This window comes from Equus asinus, chromosome 25 (assembly GCF_041296235.1).
Source record: "Equus asinus isolate D_3611 breed Donkey chromosome 25, EquAss-T2T_v2, whole genome shotgun sequence".
Classification (NCBI taxonomy): domain Eukaryota; kingdom Metazoa; phylum Chordata; class Mammalia; order Perissodactyla; family Equidae; genus Equus; species Equus asinus.
The window spans coordinates 24111025-24133210 of record NC_091814.1 but is presented as its reverse complement, the minus strand read 5'-3'; the positions used below and the strand labels follow the sequence as shown (position 1 = coordinate 24133210).

Here is a 22186-nt window from a genome sequence, read left to right as displayed (position 1 = left end):
ACTATGTGCCTACTTCCAAGGACTTTGGAGTCGAAAAGGGTCTCAAAAACCAGAGTTTGGCTCTTGCGCATTACAATGAAGAAACGGAAGCCGAGAGAAGTGAAATGACTTGCGCAGAAACAAACCTTTCGTAAGAGACAAAAAACAGGTCTTCTGCTTGTCGGACCAGTGTTCAATTCTCCGTATCTGGTATAGACATAAAATCTTAGTTTATCCTCATCACCTGTTGTAGAGGAGGTTGTTTCACGAGTTTGCACACCTTCGTGTAGCACGGCAATGGAAAGAGTGCGCGCTTGAGAACAGTCAGGCCACGGCCGAATAGCAATAACACGGGAGAAAGAAAAGAAGGAGCGCCTAGTGAGCCGTCGGTACAGGAGATGGCAAGAAGGAAAGGTGAAATTTGGATTACAGGGTTTAAGGCAGAGCCTGGATCCTAGTATTCTCTTCCAGTGGACAGAGATTTATGGGGATACGAGAAGATACACCCAGTAATAGGTGCGTGCAACGACAGATCACGAGGAAACTTTTTTGCAGGATTAATGATACAACGTTTAGCGCAGAACTAGGGTTAAAAAAACTTCACCTACTAGTACTCTTGCCTGCCATCCCCGAAATTGGCATGTGATAGACACACTCTCGGAGAGAGCCTTAAGTTATTTAAGAATTTCTGTTTCGGCAGTAAGAGAGAACTTAGAAGAAGGGAAGAGAGGGAAAACGAGTAGTGTCTCCCCGTCGGGGAATCGAACCCCGGTCTCCCGCGTGACAGGCGGGGATACTCACCACTATACTAACGAGGAAAACCGCAGCTCTGGCTTGAAAATTGCTGCTTAGGAAGTAACTGCCAAGCTGTCAGAGCAAACTTACTCTGTAAAGCCTTGCTGGTTGCCGGCAAAGTCGTACCTTTACTATCTTAGCGCGTTACAGCTGAAACATCACAGGAGCCCTACATGTAACTTAAATTTTCTAATAGCCGCATTCAAAAGTAAGAAGAAACAGGTGATAATTTTAATATTTATCTTATTTAACCCAATATATCCAAAATATTATTTCAACGTGTAACTAATATAAAAATATTAATCAGGTTTTTTTCGTATTTAGGGTCGTATCGACACTACAGATAGCACACTTCAACTCAGACCTTAAATTTTCATCTGAAAAACTTGATCAGTACTTATTTCATAAAACTGAAAACTGAAAAAATGGATTCCTATACCCAAGTTGTTCCTAATGTAATCATCAAACGTTCTCCAATAGCTGAATTGAGTATCTGTTTAAAATGTTCCAATTATTTATTTCAATTAATTAATTTAAATTAAATAGACTTGAAACTGCAGTTGCTCAGAGCACTCTCCCATTTCAGGTGCCCGGCAGCTCGTGGTTACCACATGAATCTCGCAGATATACACACAATGGCCCCTTTCGAGGCTGAGCTTCAGGCAGGATATCCCAGAATCCAGAAGATCCCCAAGATTTCTCTAGCTGGAAGTTTAAAAAGGAAGGCAGGAGGGAAAGAGAGGAAGGAAGAAAACCTTCACAGCCTTATGCCGCCAAAATGTCGCTGGGCAGAGAAAGAGGCCCTGGCGAGATATAGTAAACCGGGAGAGAAAGTGTGGTTTGCAGGTAATTCCTGGTTTCCTTCAGGCTTAAAAAAACACCGCGCGTTTTCCGTCATTCTCATCGGGGACTGGGTAAGCGCGAGAAGGAAAAGCCTGCGTTGGCCGGGAATCGAACCCGGGTCAACAGCTTGGAAGGCAGCTATGCTCACCACTATACCACCAACGCCAGACGCTCCAGCTTTTGGAATTTTGTGTATAAGACAAGTAGAAGCTGTGGCTTTATCGACCGCTTTTAGCTGAGTTCTGTATCTACCATCCCGAGGCACATGGAGCCTTCTCTAGGTGAGGATGGATCCCGTCCTTCCTCCTCTTATACGATTCCGCCAGCTAACGACTCGGAGCCAAGAAAGCAAAGACCATCCGGTTCCGGGAGCGAGGCGGCCGGGATGCGCGGAGCCGGGCGGGAAAGCTGACGCCTCACTCGGCCCGAGGATTTGCCCTGCCGCCTTGTCTAGTCTGCACCCCCAGCTCTGCCGCTTGGCGCACCCCAGCACTGGATCCACCGGGTGTCGGATTCGATAACGGCGATTTGGGGCGGAGGGTCAGAAGGAGACCGACCAGCAAGGGGTCCACCTTGGTGTGGCCCCGCCCCTCTAGAGACGGAGCGAGAGGAGCGCTCGAAAGGGCGCTCGAGAAGATGGATCTTTACAGTGTAGGATGGTGAAGAAATAGGAAAAGGGAGTCGGAGACAGTTTTATTTTCCTTGCTTTGCGAAGGAGTCCAGGGAGAGTTCTAGTTTTATTTAAAACAATAAATAAACATAACACTGACGTAACTTTACGCCATGATGCAGCACTGAGTGATAACGTTGAAATGAAATAAGAGAAGATAGGGTGTCCGTGTCAGGATGGCCGAGCGGTCTAAGGCGCTGCGTTCAGGTCGCAGTCTCCCCTGGAGGCGTGGGTTCGAATCCCACTCCTGACAAGCGAAGTTTTTTTTTCCTTCAACGTTTTTCCAGCCGACAAACAGGGTTGAATTCATGGAGAAATGAATATTGACTAATCAATCCCTTTTTATCCTCCATATCTCCAGATGAAGATTGCGCTTCACTGTGAATATTGAACTGACCGTATTTTTTTCTATATTGTAGGCAAGAGTCTCGTCTATGAAATCAGGAAGTAGTCGAGATTAAGATCTATCCTTAACTATGAAAAAAGTATTTTTTTTCCTTTAGACTCCAGCTTCTCAGGGCCTATTTATTCATTCCTTTACTAGACAATAGTGTATCGAGCCCTTTCTATGTGCCAAGCACACTTAGGGCAGGCAGATACAAAAGACTCCTTTGGCTGAACAAGGAAAAGCCCTCAACCTAGATCCCTCAATTTGCTATCCTTGGCCTGAGTCTTCCAACGCTCAGGGTCTCTGTAAACTGCAGATACCCCATCGTCTTTCCCGACCCAATCCCACTACCAATTCTAATTCAGTAGGTTTGCTGTGTCACCAAAAACCAGGAAAAGAAATCAACAGACCAAACGGAGGGAAAGTAATAGAGAAGAAAGATAAACTCATGGAGTTTGTTGTTACAAGAACTCCTTTTTCCTGAAGATTGCAAATAAGCACTTTCTGACTTGGGACGACCTGGTTATGGAAAAATCTTGTCCTTTTGGGAAAAAGGAAGAACTGTCCAGCCAAGGAGGTTGTTGTGAGAGGTTCATAAATGTGAGGATGGAAGGAACTTTAGGTTGACTAATGAAAGTTTGCCAGACAGTGTGCATTCTTTGGTATTTACTAGACTATGATGTTGGGAAATGCATTTGACTTTTCCAAGCCTTAGTTTGCTTGTAGTAAAATGGAGATAGAATTGTTGTGAGGATTAAGTGAGACAACCTAGGAGCTTATTAGAAATGCTGATCTCAGGCCAAATCTCAGATCTACCAAATCTGAGTTTTATAAGATCCTCAGGTGATTCACATGCATATTATAGTATGAGAAACACTGGTCTTATCTAACTTAGGTGCCTTTGCATGGTTGATCTTTAACTTGGAATACCCTTTCCCTTGCGTCTGACTAGGCCACCTTTTACTCAGTATCATTTGAGCCCTTACAATATGTCAGACAGTGTGCTTAGAACAGAGGATAAAAAGTTAAATTAAAAACTATGTCTAAACTAAAGACAATGATAGTGCATTCATAAGAAAGACATGTAAAAAAATAAAGTTGAACCTTAACCATGCGATCAAGGTTAACATCACCAGTAATTAGTCATGTTGATTTCACATACACCCCGATATGTGATGAGATGGGCACCTCACTCTGTGGTATTCTTCCCAAAAACCTCAATCTAATCATGAAAAAACATCAGACAAATGCAAACTGAGGGACAAATGCAAACTGAGGGACAATCTATCAAATACCTGGCCAGTACACTTCAGAATGTCAAGGTCATGAAAAACAATGGCAGATAGAGAAACTCTCACAGATTGTGGGGAAGACATGATAACTAACTGCAATCTGATATCTTGGATTAGCTTCTGAAACAGTAAAAAGGCATTCATAGAAAAATTTGGAATCTGAATAAAGTCTACAGTTTAGTTAATTGTTTTGTACCAGTGTCAGTTTCTCAGGTTTGATAAGCGTGCCATGTTAGATCTTAACATCAAGGGAAGCTGGGTGAAAGATATATGGTAACTTTTGGTAGTATCTTAACAACTCTTCTGTCAACCAAAAATTGCTGCAAAACAAAAAGGGCTTTTTTATTTTTCCCCCTTTTTCTCCCCAAAGCCCCCCAGTACATAGTTGTATATTCTTTGTTGTGGATCCTTCTAGTTGTGGCATGTGGGATGCTGCCTCAGCGTGGTTTGATGAGCAGTGCCATGTCCGCGCCCAGGATTCGAACTAATGAAACACTGGACCACCTGCAGCGGAGCACGCAAACTTAACCACTCGGCCACGGGGCCAGCTCCACAAAAAGAGCTTTAAAAAAAAAAAAAAAAAGTGAAAGTGATTGCCTGTGAGGAGTAGGAATTGGGAGTGGGCTAAGAAACTGCTGTTTTTTTCATTAGAAGGTTTGTAGCAAGATTTGATTTTTTACTAACGGGCATGTATTTTCACTTAATTTGTTCTAGTTTGGGGAGGGGGAGAAACTAGGTGACATAGTTGTGATTACAATAATCAAACTGAGACTATATACAACATAAGGATAGTGAGATGTCTGTTATACAGCAAACAGTCCCCAAAGAAACTAAACAATCAACAACAGTCATTTAAAAGTAAATGGTTACTTTGTTTAAATCGTCTATAGAAAAATAGATACCACCCAAATGACAGGATTGGAAATGTTTTCACAACTAAGCACAATAAAGTTTTCCTTCTTTCACTCTGTATGTGTTTTTAAGGAGAGAGAGAGAGAGAGAAAGACATGTGTTGTGAAATGCTAAGAAATTATCTAAACCCTGTGAGTACCATCATTCCTTTTGAGAAGTACAAACAGGTTGGGGTGGTCAATGTTGGAAGTTGGGAGGAAATTCAAGAAAGGGAAAGCGTAATACAGAATGTGTATATGATGCCATCTCTTTTTGCAGGTTCCTTCATTGTGAAGCCAGGTTGCATTGGACTTAGGCCAGCTGCAGAAAAAGAGCATTAAAAATATGAAATCACAACCAGGGGACAAGTACGTCATTACTGCAACCTCCTCTCCACCTGCAAGAGATTCCCCTTAGCTAAATGTAATGTAGCATTGTTCTAGTCAAGCCTACCTTCATTTCTGAGATAAAAATAAGTCATCCATTGCTCAAAGGAGAGATAGAGCGTGGATTAGGTTGACTGGGAACTAATTCACACAAGTTCATCCTTGCTCTTATATGTCATTTACTTAACTGGCAGTAAAGTTGAGCCTGAGGATGTTTCCCCAGTCAGTCACTTGCTACAAAAAACACATATTCACTTAATGAATAAATGAAATACACACTTTTTGTCTCAGGGCTCTGTGTCCAACTGTGTTCTAAAGTTTTAATATGTCCAGTTTCACAAAAGCTTGGGAAAGATCTGGTAATAACTGGAGTTATGGCCTGTTTGTGAGGTGACAATGCACAGGTTCTAGAATCAGGCAGGACAGAGTTCTTAATTCCAACCCTGCCCTCCCCGCGACACATACATACACACTTAATAGCTATGTGACTTTGAGTAAACTGCTTAACCTCTTTGAACCTCTGAATCCCCATCTTCAAAAAGGGGATTATACCTGTGGTGTTGTTGTGAGGATTAAATTAAGATTGGGTATGTCAAGTACCTGGTACATAGTTGACAATCAACTAATAATAATTGCTAATAACTAACATTTGTCGCTCATCTACTATATGCCTGACATTCTCCTTCACCTCTTACATATATTAATTAACTGAACCCTCAAACCAATCTTGAAATAGGTACTATTATCATCATCCTCCTCACTATATGGAAGGGGAAATAGAAGCTCGGAGAGTTCAACTTACACTGTATATAAAGTAGCAGAGTTGAAAACCTAAGCAGTTTGGTTACACTATAGACATTATCTTATATGGTTGCTATTATTGTTATTATCCTAGGGCCTATCAGCAGAAACTGGATGGGACCGTGCTATTTCTCGCACATGGATAAGTAACTTCAATCACATCACTAGACCTACTGCCTTAGTCTAACAGGTATTATTTTCCAGAGCCAGGACTTGGGGTCTGATCTCTAAAAGAACAGCATATAAACTATTTGTCAGTGTATTAGAGCGCATAGACAGACAGACTAAACTAGGCTCCCCAAACAGAATTTGAATCTTAGGGTCACACACGGGAACCTTGCTAGGACTTAAGTTTCCCTCGATTCTCTGCTTTTCCAACTCACCTCCCCCCTCCCTCTCCCAGCACAGGTCACAGTTCTCTCCCATCAGCCCCCACACTTTGGTCCTGTCTCAATGTGCCTGCCTCAAACTCTTCCCCTTATCCTGTTTTCCCCCATAGAAATCTCACACAGCCTTATGAATTTCCTTCACATCCCTCCTTCAGCACCCACCAAGATTTTCTCCTTCTGACAGCCTTACCTCTTCATGTACTTAATTGGTTGGAATGAAAACTAACAAGTAGTTTAAAAAGTTTATTTAGATCTATAACTATATTTCACACAACAAAATCCATACATGCAAGTAACAAAATACATAAAATGTAGGTAATAAAAATGTTAACATGCCACACAAATGTGAACAGTAATTAGTTCTGCTTGTTTAACGTGGGAGAAGATGATTTTTTAAAAAAGTCAAATGACAAAGACCTCAGTTATAAAACATACTGGGAAGAAAGCTCCATGTTGGGGGGGGGGGGAATTCCCCTCCACTCTCATTTCTGAAGTTACAGGGCTGGATCACAAAAGTCTAGAGGGCCACAAGCCCAACCCTTACAGTCATAGCTGACTTGTCAGGAGGGGCCATTCAATCGACCTCCTCAATGACCGGGCCAGTACTGGGGGCTCCCTGGCGGGCTTGAGCTCCACAACTGCTACCCCCAGGGACACCAGGCCCCCCATAGAGCCTGGAGAAGATGGGGCGGCAGATTTGCTCCAGTTCCCTCTTCTGATGCTCATACTCCTCCTTCTCTGCCAACTGATTGCGCTCCAGCCAGGCAAGGACTTCCTGACATTTGTCGTGTATTTTGCACCTGTCCTCTTCAGGAATCTTGTCCCTAAGGCTTTCCTCTTGCAAGGAGCTCTTCACATGGAAGACGTGGGCCTCCAGAGAGTTTTTGGCAGCTACTCTGTCCCTCTGGGCCTCATCCTCAGCCTTGTACTGCTCAGCCTCACGCACCATCCTCTCCACCTCTTCCTTGCTCAGCCGGCCCTTGTCATTGGTGATGGTGATCTTGTTGGCCTTGCCTGTGCTCCTGTCAGTGGCCATCACACTCAGGATGCCATTGGCATCGATGTCAAAGGTCACCTCGATCTTGGGGACTCCACGTGGGGCAGGAGGGATGCCACTGAGCTCAAAGCGCCCCAGCAGATTGTTGTCCCTGGTCATGGCCCTCTCACCTTCATACACCTGGATCAGGACCCCAGATTGGTTGTCTGAGTAGGTGGTGAAAGTCTGGGTCTGCTTGGTAGGGATGGTGGCATTCCTCTGGATCAACGTGGTCATCACTCCACCTGCTGTCTCCAGCCCCAAGGACAAGGGAGCCACATCCAGCAGCAGGAGATCTTGCACTTTCTCACATTTGTCCCCCATCAACACTGCTGCCTGCACAGCAGCCCCATAGGCCACAGCCTCATCCGGGTTGATGCTCTTGTTCAGCTCCCTGCCATTGAAGAAGTCCTGCAGCAGCTTCTGCACCTTGGGAATGCGGGTAGAGCCGCCCACTAGGACAATGTCATGGATGTGGGCCTTGTCCAGTTTGGCATCCTGCAGGGCCTTCTCCACTGGCTCCAAGGTGCTGCGGAAGAGGTCTGAGCACAATTCCTCAAACCGGGCTCGAGTGATGGACGTGTAGAAGTCCATGCCCTCAAACAGGGAATCGATCTCCAGAGTGGCCTGGGTGCTGGAGGACAAGGTGCGCTTGGCGCGCTCACAGGCTGTGCGAAGCCTGCGCAGGGCCCGCTTGTTCCCGCTCAGGTCCTTCCCGTGCTTCCGTCGGAACTCCTCCATAAAGTGGCTCACCAGTCGGTTGTCAAAATCCTCTCCACCCAAGTGAGTGTCTCCAGCTGTGGCCTTCACCTCGAAGACACCTGCGTCAATAGTGAGGACTGACACGTCGAAGGTGCCCCCACCCAGGTCGAAAATGAGCACGTTGCGTTCTCCGGCGCTCCTCTGGTCCAGCCCATAGGCGATGGCGGCCGCTGTGGGCTCGTTGATGATCCTCAGCACGTTGAGCCCCGCGATGGCACCCGCGTCTTTGGTCGCCTGGCGCTGCGAGTCGTTGAAGTAGGCGGGCACCGTGATCACAGCGTGCCTCACCGGCTGGCCCAGGTACGCCTCGGCCGTCTCCTTCATCTTGCTCAGCACCATGGACGAGATCTCCTCGGGGTAGAACGCCTTGTCCTCCCCGCGGTAGGACACGCGCACCTTGGGCTTGCCGCCGTCACTCACCACCTGGAAGGGCCAGTGCTTCATGTCCGCCTGCACAGTCGCGTCCGCAAACTTGCGCCCGATCAGCCGCTTGGCGTCGAACACGGTGTTGTGCGGGTTCAGGGCCGCCTGACTCTTGGCCGCATCTCCGACCAGCCGCTCGGTGTCGGTGAAGGCCACGTAGCTGGGCGTGGTGCGGTTGCCCTGGTCGTTGGCGAGAATCTCCACGCGGCCGTGCTGGAACACGCCCACGCAGGAGTACGTGGTGCCCAGGTCGATGCCTATCGCCACTTCCCTCGGGGTCGACATGGCTGTGGCTTCTCGCGCTCCTGGGGACGAGTCGGATATGGAGTCGGATGCACGAGCCTGCGGCGCTTGGTGCTGCTCAGCCGTCTGGGTGCGCTCAGCCGTGCTGCCCTTCTCTCGGCTCCTGTGCCGCCAGCCCAGCTCGGATCTGCTCGGCTTCGCTTCCACGAGCTCTTTATACAGTTGCAGGGGACCCGCCTCCCTCCGCCCCCGCCGCCGCGAACCTTCCGGCGCTTTCGCGAGGAGCCCAGAGCCGCCCGGCCCCGCCCGCGCGGGCTGACGCAGCCAGGGGGCGCCGCGCCGGCTCCCGGAGAAGGTTCGGACTTGGCTACGCCGGGCCCACCCTGCTCTGACGCAGAGCTGCGAAGGTTCCAGCGTCTCCTGGCTGGTTCTAGGGGCGATCGGTTGTGGCAGAAGCCGGTTAAAGCAGTAACTTCCCAAGAGAACCAATTCTCGCCCTGGTTGGCGGAAGACGGCCGGTCTGAGTTCAGCGGCTCAAGAAAAGCTGAAAGTATGTTACCATGCGGATAGAGCCACGGCCTCAAAGCCAGGAGTTTAGTTATTTTTTTAAAGTCGACATTTTCTTGTCTTGAGACTTAAAGGCAGTATTTTCGAATTTGTGACAGATGGGTCGCCTGATTCTAGTTGGGGAAATGGAGCTAGAGACAGCAGTAAGGTTAAGAGACACGTTGTAGAGAAAATTTCCGTACCGGCATTGGTGGTTCAGTGGTAGAATTCTCGCCTGCCACGCGGGAGGCCCGGGTTCGATTCCCGGCCAATGCAGATGAACGTTTTCCTCTGACCCGTTATTCTACGTGTGTGTGTTTTTCTATTATAGCATTTATGACAATAAATAAACGAAACCACTTAGCTGAAGACTGGGTTCTTTTGATTAGGTTACTTCTGCTTTACAAAGTGGGCTTCTTGAAGGGAGCAGAGACCTGGCGCCGTGGCACCCTGACTCCGGGATGACCTCGTCCCCACCCACCCTAGAGAGAACTTGGTACTTGGGGAAGGAGGCTGCAGATGAACTGTGGTGAAATATCCCTTTATTGTCGAGACCCGTCCCTGACACTCGTATCCCTGAGAAGCATCGAACCCAGAGGCAGGTCGGAAGGCGCCGTGTGCATTTTTCTCTGAAGCCACTAGTCAGGTGGGGAATAAATTCCTGCACGCCGCAGTCCATCCTATGCCCTGAAAGCCAGAGGGCGAGTGAGTTCACTGATTGGCGAAGCCACCTACCTCCTGTCAGTCCTGTGGCCTTACAAATTGGGTCTTCCCCGTGTCTCAGTTTCTTTAATCCAGAACATCCTATTTGAGCTTTCTCGTGTTTCTACTGGGCGTGGACTTCTACTGAGAAGCCAGGAGGAGGAGCCTTTCCAGAGACCTGAAGGTGGAAATGGAGGAAAGAGAAGCAAAAGGTCTCTGTAAGCTCCTGTCTCCCTCCTAACAGGCCGGGCTTCCACTGTGCTAACGAGGACGTGATCTAACGGGAACGTGATATTTTCTAATGGTGAACTTTAGTAGTGTATTTTTTGTAAGATATCGTTATTTGTCTGATTCAAGGGGAACTAATTTTTAAAAAACGAAACTAAAAACCCATGCTCCATAGTGGCTCTTTTCTCCCCAAATGGCTCAGCATCCATTGGAAAGTTCCCGGGCCTTTGAAGAGGGAGGAGGGGGTGAGGATGCAGAGGTCAGGCCCCCTTCTGCACTGGGTTTCTTGGTCAACCCTCTCCCAGTGTACCACTGACAAAGAGCTGGCAAAGTCTTCTGCTACAGAGATCAGCTATACTGGAAGGTGATCAGCCCAGGAAAAAAGGGAATGTTTGAAGAAGAGTGTGATGAATGACTTCCAGAGTGGAAAATGAAACCATCCTCAAAAAGAAGGAACCTATGCTCTTTCATAACTCCAGGAACAAGAGAAGCTGCCAGCTTGCAATTCATTCACTCTCACAGTCTAGGCCAGCCAGGCCTGGATGTCAGAGTCCAGACATTTTGTCCAAGGACCTGCAAGAGAAGGGTCCTCCCCTCAGAAGGGAAAAGGTGGTCTGGCCGCGGGTCTGTGCCCTGCTCTGTTCAGGGACTGCCTTGTCCAAGCTCCTCCAACCTTTTCTCCCAGCCCTCAGCAGCCTCAAAACCCCACCTACCCACCCAGCCCCGAGAGTTCCAGGAAAAGCCCTAAAGTAAGCACCTCCGCACCCGCACATTAACCACAGCATCACACAGGCATTCTTCCAATCTCGTTCACTTCTTTACTTTTTAGTTCAGAGAGGTTGGAGTGTAGAGGAGCTTATGTATGCAGTGCTAACTTTACAACATGCTTCAATATATCCATTTATGTTTAGGAACTCAGTTTGAGTATCTTTAAAAGTAGAACAGATATTAAAGTGATGACTTCAATAGACATTGTGAAGTGGACGGATGCTCATGACCCAAGACTGAGTACAAAAAGCAAGCTGCAGAACAAGACGTATAGTATCACTCAAAACCATATATATGGTGGTCTGTGACACCAACTACCTGTCTGTCCTTGAACAAGTCATTTCAACCATCTGGGCCTCAGCTGACTCAATTTTAAAATGAGGAGATTGGACTATGTCATTTCCAAGGACTTTCTAGGTTTACAATACTCTGATTTCAAATGCTGAAGAATTTCTTCATTCCACAAATATTTATTGACTGCTTTATCACGTGCCAGACACTGACCCAGACTCAGGAATATGGTAGTGAACAAAATAGACACAGGCCCTGCTCTCCCGCAGCTCACATTCTCATGGGAGGAGGAGATACACAATAAACAACTACACAAGAGATTGTTTCTTAAATAATTGTTAATTAAACAAAGGGATTAGGGGATGGTGGGAGAGTGGGGTTATATTGAAGGATCAAGGAGCCCTCATGGATAAGGTGACATTTGAGGAGAGATCATAATGAAGTCTGATGTGGATATCGGTAAGAAAGAACCTTCCCGAAACAGGAAATAATATAAGCCCTAGGCAGAAGTAGAATTGGTGTGTTCAAGGAAGCAAGGAAGAGCAGGAGATGAGGTCAGAGAGGCAGTGAGGAGCAAGATCATGTAGCGCCTAGTAGAAGGTTCCAAGGGCTTTAGCTTTCCTCTTAAAGGCAAGGGGGAGCTCTGGCATGGCTTTAAGCAAAGAAGTGAAAGAGACAACACACAGGGGTGGGCGCAGTGTCGCAGCAGTTAACTTCCCACGTTCTGCTTCGACGGCCCGGGGTTTGCCGGTTTGGATCCCAGGTGCGGACAATGGCACCGCTTGGCACACCATGCTGTGGCAGATGTCCCACATGTAAAGTAGAGGAAGATGGGCATGGATGTTAGCTTAGGGCCAGGTTTTCTCAGCAAAAAGAGGACTGGTAGTAGTTGGCTCACGGCTAATCTTCCTCAAAAAAATAAAATAAATAACATTTTAAAAAAGAGAAAACACACATTTTTAAAAGATCACTTTGGCTGTTGTGGTGAGAATCGACTGTAGGGTGGCAGGGTGAGTGTAGGGAGACCCGTCAGGAAGCTACTGCAGTAACCCAAGTGAGACATGATGGTGGATTGGACCGAGGTGCTGGTAGCACAGTCCTGAGAAGCGCTCAGATGGCTGTATTGATTGAAAGGAGAGGCAGGATTTACTGAGTTTTTCTAGATTTGAGGAGCCTCTTCCTAGAGGCTATGAAAACACATTTGCTGTGAGTCCTTGTCGAGCTAGGTGGGCTGTGACTGTGCCTTGACCTTCAGGAGCTCAGCGACAGTGGGGCTTGTTGGCATTTAGCTCTGAAGATCACAGGTCACAAGGGTGGTTGGAGTCTCCTTGGCCCAGACCTCATTTGTTTTCAGGGCTCTGGCTCCATCTCACTTGGCAGTTCTGCCCATCTCCCACTGATCTTGGAAGGTCTCTCTGCACAGAAACATACAGCCCTGTATCCACTGCAAACAGGAGTCCCATCACCAGGCAGAAAGCGATTTGAAACCAATGTAGAAAGAAGAATACAGTCGCCGGGCCTAATAAGAGGGGCAGAGGGATGAGAAGATTGCCAGTTGTTAAGGCAGAAATTTGGAATAAACAGTCAGGTCCCTGTTGGGGAGCCTTTGTGAAGTCACCCAAGTCAGGGGCTAAGGCCAAGGCCAAGAGCAGACAGGAGCCCAGGAAGTCTCATAGGATCTCTTCATGTCTAGCCTTCCCAAATAAAGCTCTCTGGATCAGCATTTCCCAAAGGGTGACCTTGCATGTGTTCTGAGGGACATTAATAGAAGTTATACAGGTAAAAGGTTTCGTGGTAACCTACGGTTGGTAAATGCCTTATAAAACTTACTTTAAATGTTTTCTTTATAATAGGACTTCTTGAAGTTTTTAACTTGCATTATGAATATAAATGGTGAGGAACAGAGTACGCAGCATGTTCTGCATTATGGACCACACAATCGTTCATTCTGAAAAGCCTCTCAAGGAGTTTATTTTGGGAAATATTGATCTGGGGAGCCCACAGACCACATCAACACATTGTCACTTGCCACCTCCTCTGAGCCCAGGACTGGGTAGCATTCACTGACCAAGACTATAGCTTGTGATGACTCCAGAAGGGCATCATGGATTTCACAACACACAGTTTCTCAGGAGCAGACAGAAGCCTAGTTCTTTGCTTGTGGAGAGAGATCCTCATGCCAACATGGATGCCCAGAGCTTAGATGGGAGCCTAGGCTGAGAGGGTGAGTAGGGAGGCACAAGAAGCCTCAGAATCCTAGAGACAAGAGGGCCATATGGCAAAGTGGAGTGGTTTGAATGAGGTGGGAACAGGGAGGGTGGTTTTGTCTGGTGGATGGATTTGGGGGCATGAAAAGGTGGCTTCTGTCCCCTGAAAGTTAAAACTTCAGGTGAATCACACCTGTTTCTATAATCCCTGAGGAATGACCTGGAACAGAGCTGGACTGCCACACAGCCATCAGGTCCAGCTAGGACTTTTAGGGTTCCTGTTGACATGAAAGAGGCCCACTCAGGAGAAAGCAGGTACTGAAGTTCAGAAAAGATCAGTGATCCTCTCCCTACCCATCCTTCCAGGGCCTGAAGCTCCTAGAACAGACTTGGTTCTCACCTTGGACAGTGATGTTCACAGGCTGTGACGAGTGCGGCATCTGCCCTATAACTCCTGTGCAGTGGTACACGCCACTGTGGCTGAGATTTGCCTGTGGAATGGAGTAGCTGGAATTCACAGCGGAAAACTTCTTGGATTTTCCATTCTGGAAAAATACGACCTTGTAGAGAGGCTTGCTTCTCCAGCTGTGGCACCTCAGGTGGATGGGCTCCCCCTCTTGGAACACCAGGCGAGGGGTCTGGAGCAGCAACCAGTCTGAAAGACACAATATGGGAAGGAAAAGTTCTAAGGCTGGATACCAAGGCCCTTGGAGCCTCATGTGTGGGGCGACATTACCCACTCACAGAATTTGAAAAGATGTCGAGCAGAGGAACTAAAGATGCTTCATGGCAAGTGTGAGCACTCTCTTACCGGGAAGATATGGTATTATCTGTGGGACCTCTGAAGGATAGACGTTTTCACAAGTTCCAAAGATGCATAGTAGAAACCCGACTCCCTGGCCCAGGGGTGTGGGGTGATTTTGAGGAATTAAAAACACTGTACAGGATAAGGAAATGAGTGCATTTCAGTAACTGTAGAGGTTGCTGAACAGGATCTGAAACCTTCAGTTTCCGTGGATACAGCATTGGTGGGCTGGGGATTACCAACTTTTGAACTGTTTTGGAAAATGAAGGTGAGCAGCCATTAACCATATTAGCAAGGAAGCAGAGCTTTAATAATGCCTCACCAACCCTGAATGGAATCTTCCATCCACATTAAAATGGAAATGTGTGACCTTGCGAATTCAGTATTCAGTTGTGACTCTGAACAAGAGGAGCATTAAAGAAAGCTTTTTAACTTAAAATCACTTTTCCTCCCTCCTTACAAAGAGTCCCACTCCCAACCAAGGCCTCCCTTCACTGAGGGCACAGGAATCAGATTCTGAAATGTGGCTACCTTGGAGGGCTACAGAGAGTGTTTCAATAAACCAAATAGAGAAGAAAATCAAATTACTCTATTTATTATAAAAAGAAATACTAGAATTTATTACATCTTATTTAAATGAAAACTCATTTAAGAAAACAGTATCCTGTATACGAAAGGCAAGGTACTGTTGTTGAGACAGCGTGAGACAAAAACCTGAAGTCAGGATTCCGATTGTGGCCCTACCGTTTCCCTCTGGGCTCCTAGGGCTCACGGGCTTAATCTCTTTGCACAATGGAGGATGGGACGAGGTGGTTTTCCTCTAATGACCTTTCAAAACCAAGTTTTGCTAAATTTATACTTTTACATTTTTGTAGGAAGACTCAGAAGTACAACCAGCTGTTTCTGAGGTGGCAATGCACCAATAGAAGAGTTGGGTGGCTGTGATGTCATTGGTCACATTTGTGAGGTTGAATCAATATTTGTTTCCCTTTCCATTGAGCACCATCAACAGAAAGTGACTCCACCACCAGCATCTCTGGCACAGGACCTTAAAAGACTACCAGAAAATCACCCTCCTGATGTGAAACAGAATTAAAACACTGAAAGCTCACATGTGACCATCTTCAGGGTTTATGCACCAAGATGCAGCTGAAGTCAACTACAATATAAATGGCTCATATTTCAGACATTGGAAGGGGGGTAATACAGTGTCTAGGAGCATTTCCCTACAGAGTCTATTAAACTGAACACTGTCAGATATTTACATAAGCCTAAGTCAGATCATGAGACTCCTTTAATTAAACCCATCTAATGAATTCTCATCTCCTTCAGGAATATCAGTTCAAGTCATCATACCAGACTACCAGCTGCCACATGCTCGACCCCTTTCCGGCCCCCTCCCCTCTGACCTCATCTTCCAGATTCCATAGCTCCCTCTGGTCTCCCGCAGCTTAGGCAGAACGACCTCCTTACCTGCTAGGCATGATCTCAGCTTTGGACCTTTGCAGTCTGGTTGCAGTCTGGTTTCAATTCCGAAGTTTTACCACACAGCCATGAGGGTAGGATGGTTTTATGGAGCAGAAATTTCCTTCTGCTTCTCTCACCTCCGGCTGCTTGTTTAAGGCCAAGTAACCTTCCTACTCAACTAGGACTGAGGCCAAACAGCCTAACATGTTCTGAGGAATCTCTTAGGAACTTCCACCCCGACCACACACACCAAGCTAAGGGGGTTGGTGAAAAGGGAAATGAGTGGGCAAGAACTACTTCAAACAACTCACAGCGATGGTTCCCAGTAAACAGGCCACTCCCGTTTCCTAAAAATGTCTGTCACATCAACAGATTTCATCTCTCCTTGTCCTCCCAGACCTTCCTCCACTGACCGGAAATCACATCCAGATGCACAGGGTCACTGAGGCTCGTCTGGCCCGTGTGGCACCTGTAGTCTCCACTGTCGTTGTTTTGGGCCTTAAAGCTGTAGCTGGGCTGGACCTGGGTCGGGATGGAGCTCCCATTATGGAACCACTGAGTGGGGTGGTCCTCAGAGGTATGGGCCCCCTGGCACTTCAGAGTCACAGAATCCTCCCGGAACACTTTGATCCATGGGGGCTCAAGGCTCACCACAGCCTTCGGGAGACCTGCTGAGGGACAGAGAGCAGAAAGGGATGGGAATAACCTTGGAGGGACCATAGATTCCAAAGGAGTTCCCAGGGGAGACCAGGGGCCAGAGAGTCCTACTGCAGACCCAATTAAAGACCTGTGTACTTCCAGCAGCCTCATTCCCTTTAGATCTTTGGTGGATCCAATGGGAATCTGACCAAGAATCAAATCCCAGGTCCCACTAAAATGGGGGAACCACCCCTGCTGAACCCAAGCCTGGTTCTTGGTGGAACAGACATTTCCCTACATGGGAAATAGAGCCTCACATTGTGAGGCAATAACACCACAAACCCAAGGAAACAAAGAGCAAACTCACCAGCTCCTCTGTCTGCAGAAGCTATAAAAGAGAAGAGAATGGATCAGTGTAGAGCAGGAAGGATGAGGGGAGCGAACGTAGCAGGATGGGTGTGGAGAGAGGGAGAGGGAGGTGATGTTGAGCTCCTTCTTCCCAGGACCCATCTCAGAGCCTATTTCTAGTCACGTTGTTTCCAGTTTCCAGCCTGTTTCCAGTCCTCTTATAAGAGTACTCATTTCTCATGTCCTCCTCACCTCAGCCCTGTCTCTCCACAAGGCTACAAGGGAAACATGAATGTGTGGGCCAGGGACTGTGAAAGTACCTCTGAATTCCAATCTGAGGAACCAGTGGAATGGTAAGAATTCAGGGTTCTTTCACCCCCTTTCAATCTGTCCCCCGCTTCCAGGGCCCAGGGCTGCCCCTCATCACACTGAACCCTGGCGCCCTCACAGAAGTGACTGAAACTGCCCTGTTCCACGATGACCCTCACTCACCCAGCAGCAGCAAAACGGGCAGTGGTTGAAGCAGCCACAGGTTACCAGGATGTACATTTGGAAACATCAGGATCTCCATAGTCATCCCAGAACTGGGCCTGAGTCCAGTGGCGTTTGGGAGATGAACTTAGAAAAGAGGAAGGAAATTGTTACATTCTCTCATTCAGCTTCATCAGTCACAAGACTCCATTTCTGCTAATCAGTCAGTAACAAATTAGACGAGAAGCTGAGTCAGCTTTACAGACAAATCTTTCTTTCTTGTATCCCCTTGTTTGGTCCTTATGAAAAGCCTAGGCAGGGATGCTTGTGCTGGTGAGGAAACTGATGAGGGTAAACACCAGGAAACAGAGCTGACGATGGAGCCCTTGTCTTGGGTTCTCAGTTCAGTCCCTTCCGACCACACTCCCTGTGCTGCCTCTCTGGCCAGTAGACAGGAAGTTTTAAATGAATTTCAATACAGACAAGATAAAGAGACCCATTAACTCTGCAACCAATAAGAATCATTTGTAAAACCACAACACAATGGAGCAGTTTTCTGCAGGAAACATTGGATCCAAGGAAGTCTCTAAGTACCCTGCAGGCAGGACTATTTTTCTTTCACCTGCCCTTCACCCCTGGCCCTTGTAGCACAAAAGAAAGTTTTCAAGTGCAAGAAATAATTTTGGTAAGAAAGCCGTAAAATAATGTCAAATGCTGTATGTTCTGTGCAGGTGATTGTGTCATATGCTGGGATGAGCAACATGATAAAATGGTCACCCTGCTTAAAACTCAGACTCTGGAGGCAACTATAGCAAAAGTAGGCAAAGGGAACTACATCAACCTTAAAAACTTCTGCATATCAGTCAACAGAGTGAAAAGATAACCCATGGCATGGGAGAAAATATTTGCAAATCATGTATCTCATAAGGGGGATAATATCCTGAATATATAACGAACTTCTACAATTCAACAGCAAAAACAAACAGGGGCCGGCCAGGTAGCACAATGATTAAGTTCGAGTGCTCGGCCTTAGCGGCCTGCGGTTTGCAGGTTCGGATCTCGGGCATGGACCTAGGCACCACTCATCAAGCCATGCTTTGGCAGCATCCCACGTACAAAATAGAGTAAGATTGGCACAGATGTTAGCTCAGGGGCAATCTTCCTCAAGCAAAAACAGGAAGATTGGCAACAGATGTTAGCTCAGGGCCAATCCTCCTCACAAAAAATCACAACCAAACCAAACAAATAACCTGCTTAAAAATTGGGCAAAGACTTAAATAGACATTTCTCCAAAGAAGATATACAAATAGCCAACAAGCATCTGAAAAGATACTGAACCTCACTGATTGTTAAAGAAACGCAAATCAAAACCACAATGAAGTATCACCTCACACTCATTAGGACTGCTGCCTTGAAAAAACAAAAAACAAAACAAAAAAGAACCCAGAAAATAACAAGTATTAGCGAAGATGTGGAGAAATTGGAACCCTTGTGCACTGCTGTTGGGAATGTAAAATGGTGCATCTGTTACGGAAATCAGTATGGAGGTTTCTGAAATACTTAAAAATAGAATTGCCACATGATTCAGCAATTCCACTTCTGGGTTTACTTATTTATTTATTTTTTATTATTTTGAGGAAGATTAGCCTTGAGCTAACATGTGCTGCCAATCCTCCTCCTTTTGCTGAGGAAGATTGGCCCTGAGCTAACATCTGTGCCCATCTTCCTCTACTTTATATGTGGGACACCTGCCACAGCATGGCTTGCCAAGTGATGCAATGTCCCCATCTGGGATGCAAACCACGAACCCCAGGCCTTCGAAGCAAAACGTGCAAATTTAATCGCTGTTTCACTGGGCGGGCCCCTCACTTCTGGGTTTACATCCAAAAGAATTCAAAGCAAGATCTGAATGAGATATTTGCACATTCATGTTCATTGCAGCTTTATTCACAATCACCACCAGATAGAAGCCACCCACATGTTCATCGACAGATGTATGGGTGAACAAAATATGGTATATACACACGAGGAATAGAATATTACTCAGCCTTAAAAAAAATTCTGCCACATGCTACAACATGGATGACCCTGAGGACATCATGCTAAGTGAAATAAGCCAGTCACCAAAACATAAATACTGTGTGTGAAGTATCTAAGGTAGTCAAACTGACAGAAACAGAAAACAGAATGGTGGCTGCCAAGTGCTGGGGAGGTGGAAATGGGGAGTTGTTGCTGAATGCTACAACGTTTTAATTTTTCAAGATAAAAAATTGTAAGGACCAGTTGGACAGCAATGTCAATGGACTTAACACTCCTGAACTGTGCGCTTAAAAATTGTTAAGACAGCTGGTTAGTTGTTATGTGTTTTTTCTTTTTACCATGGTTTAAAAAAATACTTTTTAACTCAGACTATGAGATTTTGGACAAGGTACTTAAATGTTCAAAGCTTCATCTGTAAAATGGACACTGTCAGGTACCTAATAAATGTTCAACTAAAGATGTATGAGCATTACCTAGGTTTTTAGTGTAGGGGAGGAAGACATTTCCTCTACCCTCTCTGGGTTCTTCTGGCCAGAGAATGAATTAAATTCACATGAGACAGGATAGCAGGAGAAAATTAAACAAAGCTTTATAACATGTATACATGGGAGAGGCTCAGGCGAGCTAATCAACTCGCCAAAATGGCTGAAGCCCCCACCTTAAATATCATCTTCAGCTAACGACAAAGGAGGATGTTGGGGGTGGAGGGGGAGTCAATCCTGGGAGATTACCACAGAAATACAGTAAACAAATGCAGATTTAAGTCCTTGCCTTTGGCACTGATTAAGAGTTTCTAGAGATAAAGTCATCCCCCTCTTCTTCCTGGTACAGAGAGGGAGGCACCTTTACAGATGATTTCCTTTACAATGTAAATATCTCCTAACAAAGGGCAAGCAAGTTCCACCCCTCAGAGCCTCCTTTCCTATCTGCAGTTTATTAAAAGCAATAAGCCCCAAATAATCCTCATGCCAAAGAGACATATCTTGGGGTGGCCAATTCCAGGCCCCTACATTAGCATTTGAGTTTTTCTGGAAGGATTGATTCTTTATTGTCAAAATCTTTATGGTCCCAATCTCATCAAGGAAACACTGGAAGGGACATAAGGAAACTTTCGGAAGTGATGGATATGTTTATTACCTTGATGCTGATGACGGTATCATGGGTGTATGCATATGTCCAAACTCATCCAATTGCAGACATTAAATATGTGCATTTTTTATATAACAATTATATCTCAGTAAAGCTCAAAAAATATATATATAACACAACAATGGGAAGAGGAAGGTATTGGAGTAGTTTGCCCCCAGCAGGAGCCAAAGATACAGGGATTACCTACAACCAGCAATGCAGCCTGCTGGAGAAGAAGGGACCCAGAGCCTGGGGAAGATGGCAGTGCGCTGCTACTTGCCATGGACAAAGGACAGGAAGCCAAGCAGAAGATTACCCTGTCGTTCACAGCATTTTCTCCCACTGAAAGTTTCTCCCATTGAAATTGTAAGCATAAGGCTCTGGGCTGTTTCAGGTGGACGCAGGTATTTCCTTTCACCTACATAATGTAACGCTTCTGCATTCTTTAGGGAGAATCACATTCCCATTCCCAGGACATCCTTCCCTGGCTTATGTTCTCAAAGGGCAGTTCCTCCTTTGATGTCCTTTCATTAACAAGCTCTCCCCTTTGAGACGACTGGGGCTTTGGCAACCATAGAGAACTGATAATGTCGAGCCATTTCAAGATAGGACCGCTCTTGCTTCTTTATTTATAGGAGAGTCTTCCTCTGTGAGGTTCTGTTTTGGCCCAAGGAGAAAGGGAGTCCACACTTAGGATTCTATTAAGTGACTTTTCAGATTCAATTCAGTTGAAGGGGAAAGACTGGCCCATAAGAGGGATTTACCACTGAAGCATCGCTCAAGAGGTGCTGTGGGCTAATGAAAAGGAAACACAAGCAGTGTAAACAGCCTAAATGAGAACAAATGGAAAATTGTGAAACCATGCTACGTTTTACTACACGTGCCCTCCTCCACTCCCAGGAGATGGCTGCAAGTATGAAAAGCGGTAAGACAAGTGTGATGGTAATTTATGTGTGGGCAGGCATGACGCACGCCTTTAAGGGCAGAATAGACCAAAAAGGCAGAGGAAGGGCAAATTCCAGCTCTCTCTGAATGAGCTGACATGTCCGTCTTCTGCTCTCAGTCATCAGAGCTCCTGGTTCTCGGGCTTTCAGACGTACATGGGGACTTACACCATCAGGCCTAGGATTCTCAGGCCTTTGGACTCTGACTGAACACCACCAGCAGCTTTTCTGGTTCTCCAGCTTGTACACAGCAGATCTTGGGACTTCTCAACCTCTGTCACAGCATGAGCAATTCATATCATAAATCTCCCCTTAAGTGTGTCTCGATATATCCTATAGGTTCTGTTTCTCTGAAAAACCCTAATACAGCAAATAAAAGCTGGCAAGTCTCTGCTCATAAGTGAGAAATGAATGATAATTTGGGGTCACCCAAATAACAATGTCCTCGGAGCATGCTGGGTTGGAGGCCTTGAGAAACAAGGGAAAATCTAAACTGGAAATGATACAGTTTCACCTTCTCGGAAGATCAGAAAAGTTCTTTTTTAATATTCAAGTAGATAGAAAACTCTAGCTACAGACTTCCCAGCAAAAAGGAGTCCCAGAGAACCAAGACTTACTACCCAAGAGGGATTTGATATTAGGGAGTCTGGGCAAACGAAACACGCTAAGACTTTGGAGCAATCAGTAGTAGTGAATAAGGTGTG

General features: G+C 46.2%; 2 protein-coding genes and 1 non-coding gene across 11 annotated transcripts in view; 1 reads left to right on the top strand and 2 right to left on the bottom strand.

The window, feature by feature from the left end:
* Positions 1–4297: 4297 nt before the first annotated feature.
* LOC106831115 (low affinity immunoglobulin gamma Fc region receptor III) overlaps positions 4298–22186 on the bottom strand; it is a 29804-nt gene continuing 11915 nt past the window's right edge. The window contains exons 2-7 of one of the 9 annotated variants that reach the window (XM_044757703.2): positions 17392–17517; positions 16919–16939; positions 16326–16583; positions 14041–14295; positions 10180–10324; positions 4298–5179 (exon numbers count right to left, since the gene is read on the bottom strand). In XM_044757703.2, coding sequence (XP_044613638.2) covers positions 10200–10324; positions 14041–14295; positions 16326–16583; positions 16919–16939; positions 17392–17517 — 785 coding nt within the window. In that variant the 3' untranslated portion in view covers positions 4298–5179; positions 10180–10199. Of the gene's footprint in view, positions 5180–9969; positions 10325–10371; positions 10948–11169; positions 13919–14040; positions 14296–16325; positions 16584–16918; positions 16940–17391; positions 17518–22186 lie in introns of those variants that run through there. The other 8 variants (XM_070497864.1, XM_070497865.1, XM_044757700.2 and 5 more) reach the window with 8 other exon arrangements.
* On the bottom strand, positions 6665–9652 carry HSPA6 (heat shock protein family A (Hsp70) member 6). The gene has a single exon (XM_014841109.3). The coding sequence runs from the start codon at positions 8938–8940 to the stop codon at positions 7009–7011; it is 1932 nt and encodes a 643-aa protein (XP_014696595.3). The 5' UTR covers positions 8941–9652; the 3' UTR covers positions 6665–7008.
* Positions 9650–9720, top strand: TRNAG-GCC (transfer RNA glycine (anticodon GCC)). The gene has a single exon. It is a non-coding gene; the product is annotated as a tRNA-Gly (tRNA).